The following is a 16,568-nucleotide window of genomic DNA, read 5'->3' as shown; positions in this document are numbered from 1 at the left end:
AGCCTCTGGATTTTTGTCATCTCCGGAACTCACAAGTTCGTCTGTGGAAAAGGACTGCATTTTTCCAGAGAAAAAAAACAATCCATTAACGGAGAAGCTAGCACAGTACAACGACGGCCAGGAGGGTTACTGAGTACCTTTGCAAAACAACATTAATTACACTCTTAAAACTGGACAGACAGAAGAACAGGAGTAAGCGAAGTGTCCTTAGGCATACAGTACCTGCTAAGGTTGTCTGAAGCACAATTTCTAGGTGGAGAATTTTTTTCCTATTGTTAATTGTATGCTGCACCCTATTATGTCCAAAATATGATTAATACACAGAATGCGTGGTGTACTTTGAGTGTCAGAGCTTTAATTGCGCAGAAATGTCTTCTTTCTGCCAATTTAGTTTTGAAAACCGAATTATAAACTTGACTCATCCCTTCGGTTGCAAGCGCCCCCTTGTGGACACTAAGAATGAAAGACATTTTTATATACTGACGATAATTTTGATATGGAAAATAAGTAGGACGATTAGAACTAAAAAGGTACATATGGACAAACATATACCAGATTTGCACAATGGAGATAATAAAGTTTTATTTTTTCCCTTATTTTCCATAAAAATTACATAAAAAGGTTACCTTCATCCTGAAAGGGCTCTGTTCTTGTGAAGTGTTGTCAAAAATGTTTAGAGGTCACTTAGTATGCCCTTATATAATGATCAAAATTAATTGTATGAAAGGAAAGATATTCCCTTTCCTTCCATTTATATCCCTTATTTTCAATTATGTTTTATTGGTTTCATTTCAGACACAATGACTGTTACTGATTGTCAAAAAAGACATAGCACCAGTACAATAAAACTGTACGCTGCCTTATTAAAATCCGAATGGTATAACAAGCCAGTAATTCTATTAATGAACAAATAATTATACTTACTGTACAATACCTCAAACAAAGCATCAACCACACAGCTTAAATTAAATGAACTGTCAACTGCACAAAAAATGCAAAAAGTCAAATATATTAACTGTAATGCCTAATGTACAAAAGAACGCAAATGAAACAGGAGGCCAGAGACCACACTCAGCATCATGACAAGGCTCTAATCTCAGAAGCTTTTGACCTATGGAGCATCATGTCCTACAGTATCTCTGGTCCTAGGGAGCAATTTGGGACATGAGATGGGTTATTCTGTGGGCTCCAGATCCCGTTTTCATCTTTAGGGACAGTCTTCAGGGACAGTGCCTTAGTTCATGTTCATTTTAAGCAAAAGTGCCGCCCTTTTCGCGAGACCATTGCGGAGCAAACTGCATCATCAGCGACACCAGCAACGCAGGCATATTTGGCGGAAACTTTCAGTGCATGTTTTGAAGATAAAAATATTTCAACAATGCCTGACATCAGGAAAGTGCAAATTGATCGTGGACCAGTTACTAAACAGCAGTTAAACAAACATCTTTGTTAAATCTGAGCACATTGGCTGATGTGCAGAATATTATAAAAAAAATCAATGCTGAACAAGTTATTAACTACCAAAGAAAAATGGGAGAAATTCTCAATTAGTTATTTCCACTCAAAAACATCACATTTAATTTTACTTTAGAAATCATGACTAAAATTACATAGCGACCAACTGGACAGACAAATCAAAAAAATGGAAAATCAATTAGAGCTGGACGTTCAATCATGGTCACCGACACTGGAAAGCAGAGCAGGAACACATCATGTTATTTCCGTTCACTGGGTATTTTCATAGCTGATGGGCCCACAGTTGGTGCAGAAATAGGATTTCCTACTAGTTATCAGCATCAAACCTCGAAGCTACAGATCAGTTACCTTGGTTTCACAGCTAAAGAAAAATACCCGTAACAGAACAGAGCACAACAATCATATTGTGTTAACCCTGACGGTAAGAATTCTATATATTCCTTTGTGCATATCAAAGGGGTTAAAATTAAACAGACAATAAAATAGCTAAATAGTGAAACCTGAAAGTTGAGTTCTGAATTGCCTGCCCCATAGTGCTTACCTCCGCCCATTAATTAAAAGGCCACGCCACAGCAATTAGCGATTATGTTCTCCTCTTCAAAAGGTCTATCTTCATAAACAGCGTTCATTGCCCAGGAGAGACACATTCAAAGATGCCCGCCCTCCCACTGACAATATGAAGTATTAATTGCTGGTTTTAGTTGTGTTTGTCTTGATGTGACAGGCCTCAATTCATTAACAGGACCCAGCCGATCTCGTTTTAACAGGACTCGGCACAACAGGAAGCTGATACGGGAGGGAATCTTTAGGGAGAGGGTTGAGCCGATAGGCTTGGGGGAGGCGACCGGCTCCAAGGACCGGCAGAGTCTGTTGACGCTTCCCTTGTGAGACAATGAACTGTGGAGCCAAGCAGTCGCTGCAGGTCAGGAACGCATTTTACCAGCTGAACCAGGCCGTCGTCCAGTTCTTTGGCTGGCTGAAGGTTCCCGGGTAGCGGCGTGAGCTGGCTGACAGATGCCTGCCTCTGCAGTTCCGAGCACGGGACACCCACCACTTGAAAATGGGGGTAACGGGCTTGAAAAAGACGCGCCGAGGTCTTAAGGCGTCTCAAGACGTCCGTTAGCAGGAACCAGTTGCAATAACTGTGAATGGACAAGAGAAGCAAGTTATGAATTTAAAAAAGACAGAATTCCTTAAGCTGTGTTTTTATATACAGACGCTGCTCTACTTACGGATGAGATACGTTCCGAATGGCCGTTCGTAATTTGAAATGTTCATAAGTTGTTATTCCACATCATTTTAAGGGTATATGCAAGTACGTACTAAGAACTAGGATGCTGGGAGTTTGCACGCTACACTGAGGGAGTAGCGGCCAGAAGTCATACTAGGCGGAAATGGCGCGCAGAAAAAAAAATTGATGTTGCGGACAGGAAACGGGAGCCCAAGGAACACAATTTGGACTTACAGTCCTCTTCGTTCATATGTCTGAAAGTTCATAAGTTGAAAGTTTGTAAATAGAGGAGCATCTGTATATATAAAAGAATATATAAATGGATGCTGCTGTGCTAACAAAGTGTATGTGCAGCGATGGACCAGTCCCCCATACGTATTCCCTGTCTGGGGAATTCAATAAATAAGTACAATGGAAATCGAAAATATCTGAGTACAATCGAAAATATTTGAGAGAAAAAAATCTATAAAGTTCCAAAAAGTGAAACTTGAATTTGCTGCACTATGTTGAATCTATCCATCCATCCATTATCTATACCACTTAATCCATCTGGGTCATGGGGAAGCTGGAGCCAATCCCAGCATCTCCGGGCGAGAGGCAGGGTACACCCTGGGCAGGTCGCTAGTCCACCACAGAGCCAACACAGACAAACAGCCACACACACTCGCAGTCATACCTATGGGCATTTTAGAGTAGCCAGTTAACCTAAGCTGCATGGGAGGAAAACCAGAGCACACCCACGAATGCACGGGGAGAACATGCAAACTCCACACAGAAAGGCACCCTGGGTGACCTGTGGATCAAACCCAGGACCTTCTTGCTGTAAGGCGACAGTGCTAACGACTGCACCACTGTGCCAACCACTGCACCACTGCGCCGCCCATGCTGAATCCAGACCAATGAAATGTGAATTTTCTCCATTTCTATTATGAGGGTTGTGTCTGTACTGAACATGTAGACTCTTTTCTTATCATTATTCACTAAACAGTAAATTAACAACAATTTACATGGCATTGACACTGAAATAGGTATTATAACTAATCTAGAGATGATTTAAAGTATTCCGGACGATAAGTGTAGGTTATATGCCAATGCTATGCCATTTCAGGGACATTTTTTCTCTGAACTGCGAACTTACCCCTGAAACAGGGACACCTGGATGTGGTAACAGGGTATGTGGGGCTCATCTGAGAGCTCAAACAGCAGACAGTCTCCCGCCTCGGCCTCCACTGCCTTGTCCCCGTTACCCCTCTCCCCCTCGTCCCCCTCTGGCACAGAGAGCAGGAAGTTCCAGCATGCCTTTTCTTCTGTTTCTGCAAAAGCACAGAGCTTCCAGTGAGCTTCCAGTGAGCCGTGAGCTACCAGCATTGACTTCTGCTTGGCTCCTATGAGCTTAACGCTCCCTCTAGTGGCAGTGGAAAGCTGTGCATGTATTTAACATTTTGTAGTCCTCGTATGGCATGCAGTCAAGCCAAATGGCAGCTCCAAATTCTCTGTTATGTGTACGTGAGTATGTGTGAGTATGGGCTCCTTTATCAATATTGAACCTTTATCAATATTCAAAGATTGAAGCACCTCAAGGCATACCTACCAAATTAATAGTGATGACTACATTGGATGATTAGCCATTTTCCGCATTGGAGGATGAGGGATTTCGTTGGCTCATTCACTACTTAAAAAAGGCCTCAAAGATGCAGCCGGCGAAGCAGCACTACATGGACCACAGCACATTTTAAATTCTTTATTAAATCTGGCCCACAGATTGATCTTTTCTTTTCCACAGAATAAAAAATGATGTAACCTTATTGCGCTAATCTACCCCATCTCACCGCTGCTCAGCAAGTAGCTCAGGGGTTAGCCGGATATTGGTATTGGCAATATCATTCAAAAAATGTATCAGTACAATATTCTGCCCTGATGTTACAGATATACAAATCCCTGCACGGGTCATGGACAGTTGTGTGTGTGTGCGTGTGTGTACGCATAATTTAGCTTAAGGTGCCCACAAAATACTAAATTGAGCTCACAAAATCACTAAAATGTGCCCATGGTTTACGTTTTTCGTCCTCTCAGTTTGCTATTTCAAGCTCTAGAATTAATTATGTTGTGCTCACGTTTTTGGTATTTGTGCGGCAAAGTGAGAAGCTGGAGTCTTAGAACTGCATCAAATCATCTGCATATAATGCGCAGGGAAATTAGTTGTAAATAAATAGTTGCTGAAATAAAATAAAAGGCAAATTCATAAAAGATACATAAATTTGTAAAAGGTAAATTGTAAGCTAAATTGTACGCACAGTTTAGTACATCATGCACACAAAATTAAAAAAATTAAAAAAAAAACAAAGCTGTTTGTGGTCCCTCAGATCAAAGCAGCTGAATCGCCACCTTAATAATCCATTCAACACGATGCACTGATGCATCTTTACAACCCTACCAGTCAGGCATAGTAGAGCATCCTTAGGAATACAATCCCAGAAACATTTACACTTAACTTTAAACCTTCAACTGGAACAAGTAATATTTTTTCCCCACCCACCATGTTATTGCATATGCAACGGTTTGAAAATAAGCAGTATTTTCATGTCTTACCAAACAAAATGCTGCTGTAGAAATCCCAGTGTAGGCGGGGGTCCTGATCGGGCCGCCCCTCCTGGTCAGCGAAGTATTCTGAAGAAAAAGGCGAAAGAGAAACTTTATTAGAGTAACTCATTTAGCAAGTTTAACATCAGAAAAAATATTAACAGATCCCAATACATTACTGGATATTCTAAATGCATTTATTCATTGTACTGTAAGATTAACATAATCAATACATTATGCGTGTATATATTTACTTGCCTTGAAGTCAAACATAGCAGATCAAACCCTACTGCATGAATCAATTCAGTCATGCATCAGTAATTTATAACACTGCACCTCCATGCCATACCAAACTCTCTCTGTCCCAATCAGGGTCAATAACCATGCCGGGTCACTCAAGTGTGATTCTTTTAAGCAGACTTAAGCATCCAAGATAAGACATAATCATTTGCACGAGTTCCCCAACTGTGCCCGAACTCTCGGGGTCTAATTTGAACCATGTCATTTTTATACTGGTGTTTGTAATAGCACTGCAATGGCTAGTTACCCATGAGGAAGGACTGCATGTTGGTGCTCTGAGCCAGTTTAAGTGCCGTCTGTCCCGAGTATGTGGCCAAAGTGGGATCTGCTCCATGATTCAGCAGCATCCACACTACGCTCAGGTTATCGTTGACCACCGCATCATGAATTGGCCTGAAAAGCAACATTGAATATCCAGAAATTCGAGTGTAAATTCCAGTGCTTTTCTTACTCCCGAACTCAGTGCCTCACTACCCGAACGCTTGAGCGAGGCCCACCGTGTGCCGTCCTGAGCCCCACAGTTCACATCAGCGCCATGGTCCAGCAGCACCTGCACGATGTGCGCCCAGCCCCGCGCACAGGCCTTGTGGAGAGCACTGTAGCCCGCGTTGTCACGCCTGTTTAGCTCCTGCGGGTCCTTCTGCAGGCAGTACAGCACCACCTCCTGCAAGGTCAAACCCAGAGCTGCGCTAAAGGAGCCAGATGCCTTTGGCTGCGGGCAGTGTGTGGAGCTTCCGGCGGGGGCAGCAGTACCTCATATCCCAGTCGGGACGCCCTCTGCAGCAAGGTTTCCCCTGCGTTCTTGTTGACGATGAGCCGTCGCACCTCTGGAGGGACAACCCGTCCGGGGGGGGATTTCAAGATCCTGGCCTTCTCAACACCCCCTCTCCAGTTAGGGGTGGTGGGGGACACCGAGGAAGGTCTCTTTGCAGGGGGCGTGCTGCCGCAAACAATGGGAGGTGTGGGACGCTTACCCAGGCATCCCCGTTTAGTCTTGAGCTGCAATGGAGTTGCCTGTCAGCATAGCACAGTACAGTACAGTACAGTAGCATTTCATAGCATAGCATAGTATAGTATAATACTGTAACATGGTATAGTAGCATAGCATAGTAGCCTAGTATAGTATAGTATAGTATAGTATAGTATAGCAATTCAAGGTACATACAGCTCACATCAGTACTATGAGTACCACCCCTACTGACTGACTGACTGCCTTTTTAATACTTCTACTACTGACTCCTTTGCTCAAGTGTACGTCAAAATATACTAGAAAAAATGTTGGCATCCATGCACAATTTTTCAAATAATTGACTACTTATTCCAGGTAATCCTTTAATAATCATATGTACATTTACAAAGAAGTAATTTACTAATTCTTAGCTCCTTGCAAAACAAATCCTAAAATGCCATGGAAAAGATCGTTGGCACCTTCTGGAAGTGCCTCTATTGGCACCTTCTGGCAGTGCCTCTATTGGCACCTTCTGGCAGTGCCTCTATTGGCACCTTCTGGCAGTGCCTCTATTGGCACCTTCTGGCAGTGCCTCTATTGGCACCTTCTGGAAGTGCCTCTATTGGCACCTTCTGGCAGTGCCTCAATTTCAAGCAGGTGATTCAACTCGACTATAGGACAGAACTCATCTGTGGTGAGTTTGGCTGGCCTGCGGTGTAAATTTCACTCGTTCATCCTGTCTGTACATAAAAAAGGACTCAGTCTCCTATTTTGCCCACCCTGTGTAGCACAAGCAAAGTGCAATAAAAGAAAACCAAAGAACTGAAGAGGTCAGACACAAAATTGTAGCCAAGCATAGATAGGATTCTTTGAATGGTGGAGAAAGCAACTTAATCAACTGCGTCAGAGACTCAAGTAGATATTTAGACGCAATGTACGATCTGCTTGTTAAGTCACAATGCTTGAACCACGTGACAATAATGTTTTCGGGGCCAACCTGGGAACAAGCTAATATGCTGCGGTGACAAGCCTCAGTGTTTTAATTGATCTGAAACAAAAAAAAAAAAAACCAAAAGATCTTCCCCTACAACTGCTTTCCATGCGACGAGAGAGAAGAGGAAGAGGCTGTGTAAACTATACGGCCATCTTTCACAATATTTCATCTTTAGTATTAGTGGGGTAACGGCACACAATTGTCACGGTTTGTTATAAACCTCGGTTTTGGGGTGCAATGTCAGTGCAACAGGAAAACAGAATTTGTTCTGAAAATATTTCATATTAAGACTGCAAATGCAATTTGGAAAAGTTGGAAACCAGAGGCAATGCATCCGTAATATCATGCATTTTAACCTTTATATGCTAAATTGTGCTTCATTTGCAGTATTTAGGTTAAAATGTGCAGCAATTTCTTGTCATAGCAGTGCCAATGCACATAAAATATTGCCGATGCACATAAAATATTGAACCATGTCATTTTAATACTGGTGTTTGTAATAGCACTGCAATGGCTAGTTACCCATGAGGAAGGACTGCATGTTGGTGCTCTGAGCCAGTTTAAGTGCCGTCTGTCCCGAGTATGTGGCCAAAGTGGGATCTGCTCCATGATTCAGCAGCATCCACACTTCATTTGCAGTAATTAGGTTAAAATGTGCAGTAATTTCTTGTCATAGCAGTGCCGATGCACAGAAAATATGTACGCATATGCGCTGTTGCAACAATCGATTGCTGCACGTATGGCTTTTAAAGGTGGATGTGAACTTGCCTACCAGTTATGTGTATCCCTAGTTACAAGCTCAGGAAGACATCACTGCTGAGAAAAAGAGCATTTTTGCCAAATTAGAGCTACTTGGTAAAGCACAAAATCTCTACGTATAAATAAAACAAAAGGAAGCCTTCAAAGAGAATCACACTTTCCCTTTAAACAGAGCAAAGGCTACGTAATATTTTGGCTTAGCTATGCAGCATGTAAGGAATATGTGCTTTGAATGTATCATGAAATCAAGGCATTTCTGAGCACAGCAGTGCTGAAGGTCATGACAATGAAGGTCTCGCAGCATGACAATGAACATACTTCAAAAAGTACTGAAGAATGGTTGATAGCAGAATTATGGACAATACGGACTATGGTTCTGAAGTTGTCAGAAATGGGTCCAGATGTAAAGTCAAATCTGAGAGAACCAGAGCAGTTTGGGCAAGATGAAGGGGCCCGCTGCAGCCTAAGGTGCTTCCCATGCGACGGGAGAGAGAGAAGAGGAAGAGGCTGTGTAAACTATACAGCCATCTTTCACATGGCTTGCCATAGAAACTGCAACCAAAAAATAAAGTCTGTGGGGTCAGGTATTTTTTCAATGCAGTTATTATAATTATATAATTTAAAAGCAATATTAGCCAATAAATAAAGAACTGTGAAGATGAAATACAATTTCAACTTACACTTGGGAAAAAAAATGATCTATTTGCAAAGTGTATAGTGCCAATATTTTTGTCGATGATAATCTGTATATCTCCACCCCACACCGACAATCAGACTATGTATGAAAGGTGAAAGCCTCCATTACCTGAAATACTTTCATCCGGCACTGATGGCGATAACTTCCTACCTTTTTTCTCTCCTCTTTGCGGCCTAAGTGCTTGCTTTTGAACTTCCTTTTCCCAGAGGGTTTGTCAGCAAGCCTGGGGGGGCTGCAGATATCCTGGCACCTGGAGGACCCTGAGCGGGTGAGCGGTGGTCTCTTAGGGCAGCCACTGGGGCCATCAGGCTGACAGGGTGGTGTCGCTCTCATCGGGTCTAAACAGTCACAAGCAGCGTCAGGCCTCATATCTATGCAAAGCCAGAGGTGGAAATTTCAGGTCCAAAAAGTAAAAATCCAGGCTGTGATGTTGTTGAGATCTGTGTGAAGCTGACTCTTTATACACAACTAGTTGACTGAAACAAAATCACTGTCTGGATTTTTACTATCATGACCTGAAATTTCCACCTCTGCTCATAGCTAACAGAAAATACAAACAAACGTAAAAACATATCATTGTTGCAAAATGTATTGGAATCATCTGTGGTAGCACATAACAACATCTTCAGCTTATTCAGAATCATGGCTATTCCCTCCATAACGTACAAACTCCTACATACTTTCAGGCTGCTGGTGAAGAACCAGGTTAGAGCCAGTGCATGAACACTCTCGAGGTCCAATAAGAACTTTAAAAAGCAATCCAACTGATCTTTGAGGAATTTGCATCACAGCCATTTTTACCTGTCGTACCACGAGCAGCTCGCCTTGTAGACACGGACTTTTTGCTTGTGACTTGTCCTACTTTGACTCTCTCCATGACGTACTCCTCATTTCGGTACCTCCTGTTCCTGCATCTCTTTCGTTTCTTCCTTGGTTCCGTGTCTCGCTGGCTCCTGCGCATGGCCGTCTCAGCATCACATTTCGCTTGGTTGGACAGGCCACTGGAGCGTGGTCTCCCGCGCGGCCGGCGGGCCGAGGAGGGCGAGGGAGTGGCAGAGCGGGACGTCAAGCTGTGGCCACCTGCCTCGACCTTCGCTGTTCTCCGGCGTCCCCTGCTTGACCTCGGAGCCGGGGGCCACCCAGGAATCACACTGCTGGGCTCCAGCTTGGTGTCCCCCGCAGTCTCGCGAAGCACAGGGAGGCTGCTCACGTTACCTTTGGAAGATACACCAACCCATTTTCTGAAAACGGCAATGTTTTGACCTAGCTAAGAGGAAACTAAGAGCGATACGATACTTATATAGACCATGTCGAATGCTGTGACGCATCATACAGGCCAGCAAAGGCCACATGATGAATACCTGCTTCAAGGTGAAGCAGCGCTTCCGCCACAGTGACACTGCACCTCCCCCCTTGACGCCTCTTGCCCCCCTTGGATTCTGGCAGCTTTGGCTCCAGTGCAGGTGCCAATTGGTTCTTCTGCTGCAATAAATACGGTGCTATCTGTTCACACTGGATGAGTCTATTTACAGAACATTTGTTCTACTTCAGTAACATCAGAAATATGATGTTCTAAATATTAAAAAGAAACAGTACCCAGTATGATTATTTAACATATCATAAACTAAGTATATTCCATATCCATACGTAAGTATATATTGTGAGCTCATATTTTTCTTAAACATCTTAACAATTAAATTCCAAATAAATTCAAAGTCCAAATTTGTAAGACTTACTTTCTTTGTCTGCTTCTTCCTCTTGACTATTGGGATCTTCCTCTTGTGTTTTACAATGCCCATCGTGGTCTTCTTTGAAGCCTCCTTTTGTGCTTCATCTTGCTTACTCATACGACATTTTTTATTCTTGTTTATTGCAACTTTCTCTGAGGAAGAAGTCTGGCTCACACCACCCGTTATACTTATTTCTCTCCCTGAACACTGACCATTGAGTATGGAAAAGCCAATGCCATCTACTTTTGAGTCTGGAGAGAGACCCTGTACAAGTTGCTGTCCATTTTTCTCTCTTTCCCCTGACAGCTGGATTAACTCTTTTTTCCCCCTGCCAATACGACCAAGGTCTCCGGACATCTGGAGGCGGATGGTCTGTCTAGACTTTACAGACGAGTCTCTTGTTTCTGGATCTTCATCTTGATGATGTTTCTCTGTGGTGTTGTATGTAGACTCTGCAATATTCCTGGTCAGACCTGTAGGAATCCTACCTGGTTGACAGTTATCCTGTCTTCCATCTCTCTTTCTTTCATTTGTAAAAGAGGTGCACTTTGCTGTATGCTGAATTGGGTCGTCACGGTGACCAGCAGTCAAAACTGTTCCTTCAGACTTTCTTGGCTCTGTAGCTGCCTGATTACCACAGCCCTTGTTTATATTGCTTGATGTTTCTAGGGATCCTTGTTCTACTATGGTCTCAAGCTTGAGCGAAGAGGACTTAGACCTTCCCACCTTCTCCTCCACCTTCTTGAGTGGGCTCTGACTGGATGCTCCCAGACGTCGGACAGGAAGTAATTGCTTGCTTTTTGGAGAACGCGAGACAGTTTGTTTCCCGCCGCTGAGCTTACCGTTTACACCGACCTGTGGACTGGCGGTACTCAGGATAACATTCGAAGAAGCATGCTTGGATTGGCACTGCTGTAATCCAGCTTCATGAGTGTTACTGGAAATTTTGTAATGTCTCTGCTTTGAATCCCTGGTACGAGATGATGCTTTTTTCCTGCTTGAAAGTGGCTGCTCTCCTTGGTCGATAATAGATATTATCTCTGGCCTGCCTAAGTCCTGAATGTCTTCTATAAATGCAATACCTTTCCCATCATTAGTACGCAAGGTGGAAGCTAAAACTGGATTAGCAATGCCCACATACGTCCCCAGAAGGCTTACTGGGCTTTTCGTATTTTGTATCTGAATTTTGGCCCAAGCTACAGATGGTTCCAAGACTGGATGATTCAACTGGGTAAAAGAATTCTTTGGAAGTCCACCATTTGCCATGGTGTCTGACAGAACTGCATAAGGGATATTGGGTACGAAACTGCTTGCCGGTGTCTGAAGAACCTCCTTAGGAGATATGGTATCATTTGGCTTAGATTCCAGATGACCCCCCGCTTGTAATATTTTCTGAACCTGCACAGTGTTTTTTTGGTGTTTTGACTTTGAAGACAGATCAAGCGGTATGTCCTTCACTTCACCTGGGCATGCCTCCGTTTGCTCCTCTGTTCCACGCGGGGACTCCAAACTTGTGGAGGGTGATGATATATTTTTATCACTGCGATTCAAGGAACATTTGCCCTTCTCATTCAGCAGCCTGTTTTGTGCAGTCAAATGTGCTTCGGCTGAGCTGCAGCACGTTTCGGAGGATGGAGTAAGTGAAAGAGGTACCAGAGAAGCGGAGCCTGGTGCCGGCTGCTTTAATGGGGCAGGAGCATCGAGACGGGACTCAGCATCTTCAGCCAAATTGCCATCTTTTCCAGCTATGACATTCTTCTTGGTGGATGCAGAGCAACACATGGGTTTCAATGCCTTAAAAGAGAGTTGAGTTTCAGGTGCCAAGGCTCTACCCACAGTGAGGTGCTGAGGACAGGGCTGAGACTCTGCAGCCATATCACGGCTAGAGTCTTTTAGGTGACACTCAGTGCTGCATTTGGTAGCTGGAACTTTTCTTAAAACAGTAATCTGGTCCAAATTGGAGGGAAGTGTTATACTACCCAACTGACAGCTGAGATTAGGCTGTAAAAGGAAAGCTATGGGCTGGCCTGTTTGAAACTGTGAACATCGAGAACTCGAAAGGCTTGTGGACTGAGTCTGCGTGTGGGTCTTCTTGGCCGGATGTGCGAGATTTGAGTTCAGAGGGACTTCCTGGCTGTCCCTTTCTCCACCTGGTCTTTGCTGTGTTGGAAAGACCTCAACATTCTCTGCGTGTTTAGAGGTTTCTGCTTCCTCCGACACCACAGTACTCCTTGGAATCGGGTCTAATAGAGGGGTGCCGCCACACGAATAAGTGAGTGGAGCCTCTAGATAGTGTTTTAAATGACTGCCTTTCACAGACACACAGTTATTCAGATCTTCTGTAGGACCTCGTTTGCAGCTAAGGGCTCTATCAGGAGCACATTCTGGAGTTAAAGGCTGAGACACTGGGTTGCCCACCATACTCTTGCTCTCCTTAGGTCCACCTTCCTCTCTGCCCACTTTTCCTTTATCTCCTACATGCATCTGAAGGGGGTCCACCTGGGCAACAACAAAAGCACAAAGTCCTTGCACATGGCACATAATATTGGTTTCCTGAAATCACCAATCCAATCCCTTTGCTGGCCTTTCAATAAAGCCTGCAACAGCGACAGATGCATATGTGTAAAAGCCTAAAATGACCTGTTGGATGGGATGCACAAAATGTACTACAGCTTATCAGGTTATACAAGAGACTTTCACTGATCTTTCTCTATTCATATGTACTCCAGTTTTACTGTAATACAATCTAATACCATAGTACAGTTGTTTGACTAATGTGTTTCTACGGTTACATTAAATTCCACAGAGGAAAGAAAGTTACCTGCATATGAGAGATGTTAACACATTTCTTATGGGATGGTGACCGTAGATCTGTACCAGAGGAGTTTTCTTTAGTATTTGATACTCCACTGTGTAGCAAGAGAGTGCAGAAAGATTTCACTGAACTTACTGCACATACATGTCAGCCCCCCTAATCTGACCAGACATTTGTGTAGAAGCTCTTCCCTGTGCCACTGATCATGGCTACGCGTCTATGACTACATACCCAACATTTTATCAAACTAAAGAATAACTGTGATGCATTGTAGACTGTGCACAAGTTTAAACTGATACTTCTTACACTTTGTTGTTTTCCTTGTTCAGTTTTTGTGAGTATGTGCACCACATTACGAATAAAACATTATATTATGCTGGAAGAATCCCAAACATGTATCAAATGGAAGAGACTCAGCAGGAAAATCATTAACATATTTTCATTTTGAGATCTGAGGAGAATTTGGTTCCCGCCTAGACATTACTCACGTCATCACCTGTTAGCATTAAATTCTTTTTCCCTCACCCTTTTTGGTAATTTTGGTATTATATAATACAGCGGGGGTGGCCAATTATGTGTTTTGATGACTACAGGATCGGATTGTTTTTCAAGCATCACAGCAACAAATTAATTAATGGGTGATTAATCAATCAACTGGCGAATTAGCCCATTTAATGCTGGGTCATAAAAATAACTGGAACTCCTGATCCATGCCTGATCGCAATGATAATTTAAGGTAGAAATGGCTGAAACAGAAAAGCGAGTTTACAGATGCTCTATGCAATGGGACCTGAACATGTGTGATAAGCTTTACGTGACCCTCACTCACCGCTCTTCGCCGATGGTACACAAGTGGATGTGATCGAGCCAGCCATGTACACTGCTGCAGAGATGGGGTGCAGAAACCATGGCAGATGAGAAAGGCAGTAACTTGTTTAAGGGGAGACTCTCTTCTCACGGACTGACCACATACACTGCAATGATCACAGGCAAGGGGTGAAGGAGAAGACAGTGAGCGAACTGATCAGGTAAACCATCATGCTCAAAATAAAACCTCATTTACCTGAAAAATTCTTATTTCACTTCATCTACAAGTATGCTTGCCATTTAGGCAACCTTAAATATACATCATACAAAACTGGTCATTGAAGGACTCCAACAGATAATACTCTTATGATCTGTATATGTTTGAAGCAAAAGCTGCAAAAAGCAGGACAAGTATCATGATCATGTGCTAAATGAAAATAAGAATAAACGGAAATGGAACATTATTTTCAACATTATATAACACTTCAAGGCTCGCGGTTATTTGTATGCGTCTATACGCTTTTACACACTAACAAACAGAGCATCACAATGCAAAAAACATGCTCAAGTTCGCTGTTCACTGGGCCACGTAGATCCATAGATGTCAGCAATTAAACATTTTCACACAGCACTCCGTTAATATAACAGGTTCCCGGTAACTCCGGTTTAGTCACTGCAGGGAAGTTTCTAGCTGCTGAAAAGATCAGGGGCTTGTCAAGTTTACCCGGGGTTTAGCTTTTTTGTTTTTGAAGGAAGATTGGTACCGGGACTAAAATACTGCTAACATATCGGACCTAGCGACGCCCATGGGTCACCGTATGGTGAAGACATTGGAACACGCATGTCTGAGTCCACGTTCACCGGGATCGTTTAAATTTATAATTCTTGTTCAGATTAAATTATTGATATAGTGCATTCGATGCTCTTAAACATTATATGTCACTTCCCTTCATACTGATTTTACGCATTCATATTCAATATGTGTCTATAGATCCGTTCACCTGTGACAGTCATGAAAAACATTGCAGGAAAGGAATTGTCGTAAAACCATTACATGTCTTTTTCATATGCAGACCTGACGTTTAAAGTTTGCCAACTGTCAAAATTGTATTTCCCTAAATCGACTTCAAACGGACATCGTGCACACACATGTAACACACAATAGGAAGAAACAATGTAGAATAATTATTAACACACGGCCATAACAATAGACACTTTAAACGCAACGTATCAAAGTCACAATTGAGGCAAAGTACCGGGAATGCAATTGATTGTTTTTTTTAAATCACGTTTAACAGCATATGTTTTTAGTGGGAAAATGACACTTTTCTATCGACGTTTTAGTGTTTAAAATACTACCTAACCATGATGCAAATAAAAATTCTTTTAACCATCAGCAAAAAATGAACTTTATGTTACACTGACCATAAAACAAGTGAACAATGGCAGTACTTTCGATGTGATCAAAATAACATGCCATCCCTTAAGATCCTGCGCAACGAAGTCAACCTTTCGCTAGCTATCGCCGCACTTACTGATCGATCTGCAAGTCACACATTGCTTGACAATGCTGAAATGTGTCATACATGGACCTCTAACATTCATCTCCTTCGGCGGACCTAGACTGGCTTCATAAAATAAGATCACACCGGACCAAACCTAATCCGTCTGATCTGACTTCGACGCTCAATTATTCGCAAAAAATATGATTAGCAAGCAATGACAATTTGCGACTGTTAACATAACCATTTCTCTCGTAGTGAAAAGATTTAAAATCACATACAAAACAAGTGAATTTCTTATTTTTTCGTTCACGTCCGCTGGAGTTCTATAATCTTCCCCGTTTTCGGTTCCGAAAGTCCAGGGGGGTTTTGGCAAGGCAGCCCGTACCGTATCTCTGTCTCTGATGGGAGAGTGTGGTAACTCGCTAGCTGCGGCTTCTGGGATGTGTAGTTTTTAGGTACCCGCGACTTTTCGTTCGCAGAGCGAAAAAGGGAGGAGCACGGACTACAAACGCCAGCATGGAACGCGAGTCCTAGCCACTCGAGGGGAAAAGGGATCGCAACGGTGCGCTAAACTGAAAAAGCCGTGGTGGGAAAGTGAAAATACATAGTATCATAATAAAGACATCAGGTGCCGTACAATTTGTGCATGTTAGATTCCATATATTATGTATCTTTTTATGCGAATTGCAGAAGTTATCCCGAAGTGGTTAGCTAAAGAGGAGGAG

At 42.9% G+C, this 16,568-nt stretch overlaps 1 protein-coding gene across 3 annotated transcripts; it reads right to left on the bottom strand.

The window, feature by feature from the left end:
• Nucleotides 1–565: 565 nt before the first annotated feature.
• On the bottom strand, nucleotides 566–16,257 carry LOC111833676 (uncharacterized). 3 transcript variants are annotated; one of them, XM_072702091.1, is made up of 13 exons: nucleotides 16,122–16,257; nucleotides 14,361–14,505; nucleotides 13,538–13,625; nucleotides 10,723–13,215; nucleotides 10,348–10,468; nucleotides 9,788–10,201; nucleotides 9,137–9,324; nucleotides 6,341–6,601; nucleotides 6,085–6,251; nucleotides 5,835–5,980; nucleotides 5,297–5,374; nucleotides 3,846–4,020; nucleotides 566–2,618 (listed from the first exon to the last, which is right to left on the bottom strand). In XM_072702091.1, exons 2-13 carry the CDS (start codon nucleotides 14,438–14,440, stop codon nucleotides 2,282–2,284), a joined length of 4,548 nt encoding a protein of 1,515 aa, XP_072558192.1. In that variant the 5' UTR covers nucleotides 14,441–14,505; nucleotides 16,122–16,257; the 3' UTR covers nucleotides 566–2,281. The 3 variants fall into 3 exon arrangements, with proteins under 3 accessions (XP_072558192.1, XP_072558194.1, XP_072558193.1); XM_072702093.1 differs by having other exon boundaries at nucleotides 6,341–6,586; XM_072702092.1 differs by having other exon boundaries at nucleotides 10,348–10,465.
• Between the last annotated feature and the right edge of the window lie 311 nt (nucleotides 16,258–16,568).

Source organism: Paramormyrops kingsleyae, chromosome 18 (genome assembly GCF_048594095.1).
Source record: "Paramormyrops kingsleyae isolate MSU_618 chromosome 18, PKINGS_0.4, whole genome shotgun sequence".
In the NCBI taxonomy this organism is placed as follows: domain Eukaryota; kingdom Metazoa; phylum Chordata; class Actinopteri; order Osteoglossiformes; family Mormyridae; genus Paramormyrops; species Paramormyrops kingsleyae.
Note: the sequence above shows the minus strand (reverse complement) of the source record. Positions and strands in the feature narration are given on the sequence as shown.

Excerpts from the sequence above, each read along its gene's own strand:
- LOC111833676 (XM_072702091.1), bottom strand. The coding sequence starts at position 14,440 with ATGGTTTCTGCACCCCATCTCTGCAGCAGTGTACATGGCTGGCTCGAT. Across the intron at positions 6,602-9,136 it reads GCAAAGAGGAGAGAAAAAAG|GCAACTCCATTGCAGCTCAA; the intron begins GTAGGAAGTTAT and ends CTATGCTGACAG. Across the intron at positions 6,252-6,340 it reads CGTCCCGACTGGGATATGAG|GAGGTGGTGCTGTACTGCCT; the intron begins GTACTGCTGCCC and ends TTGACCTTGCAG.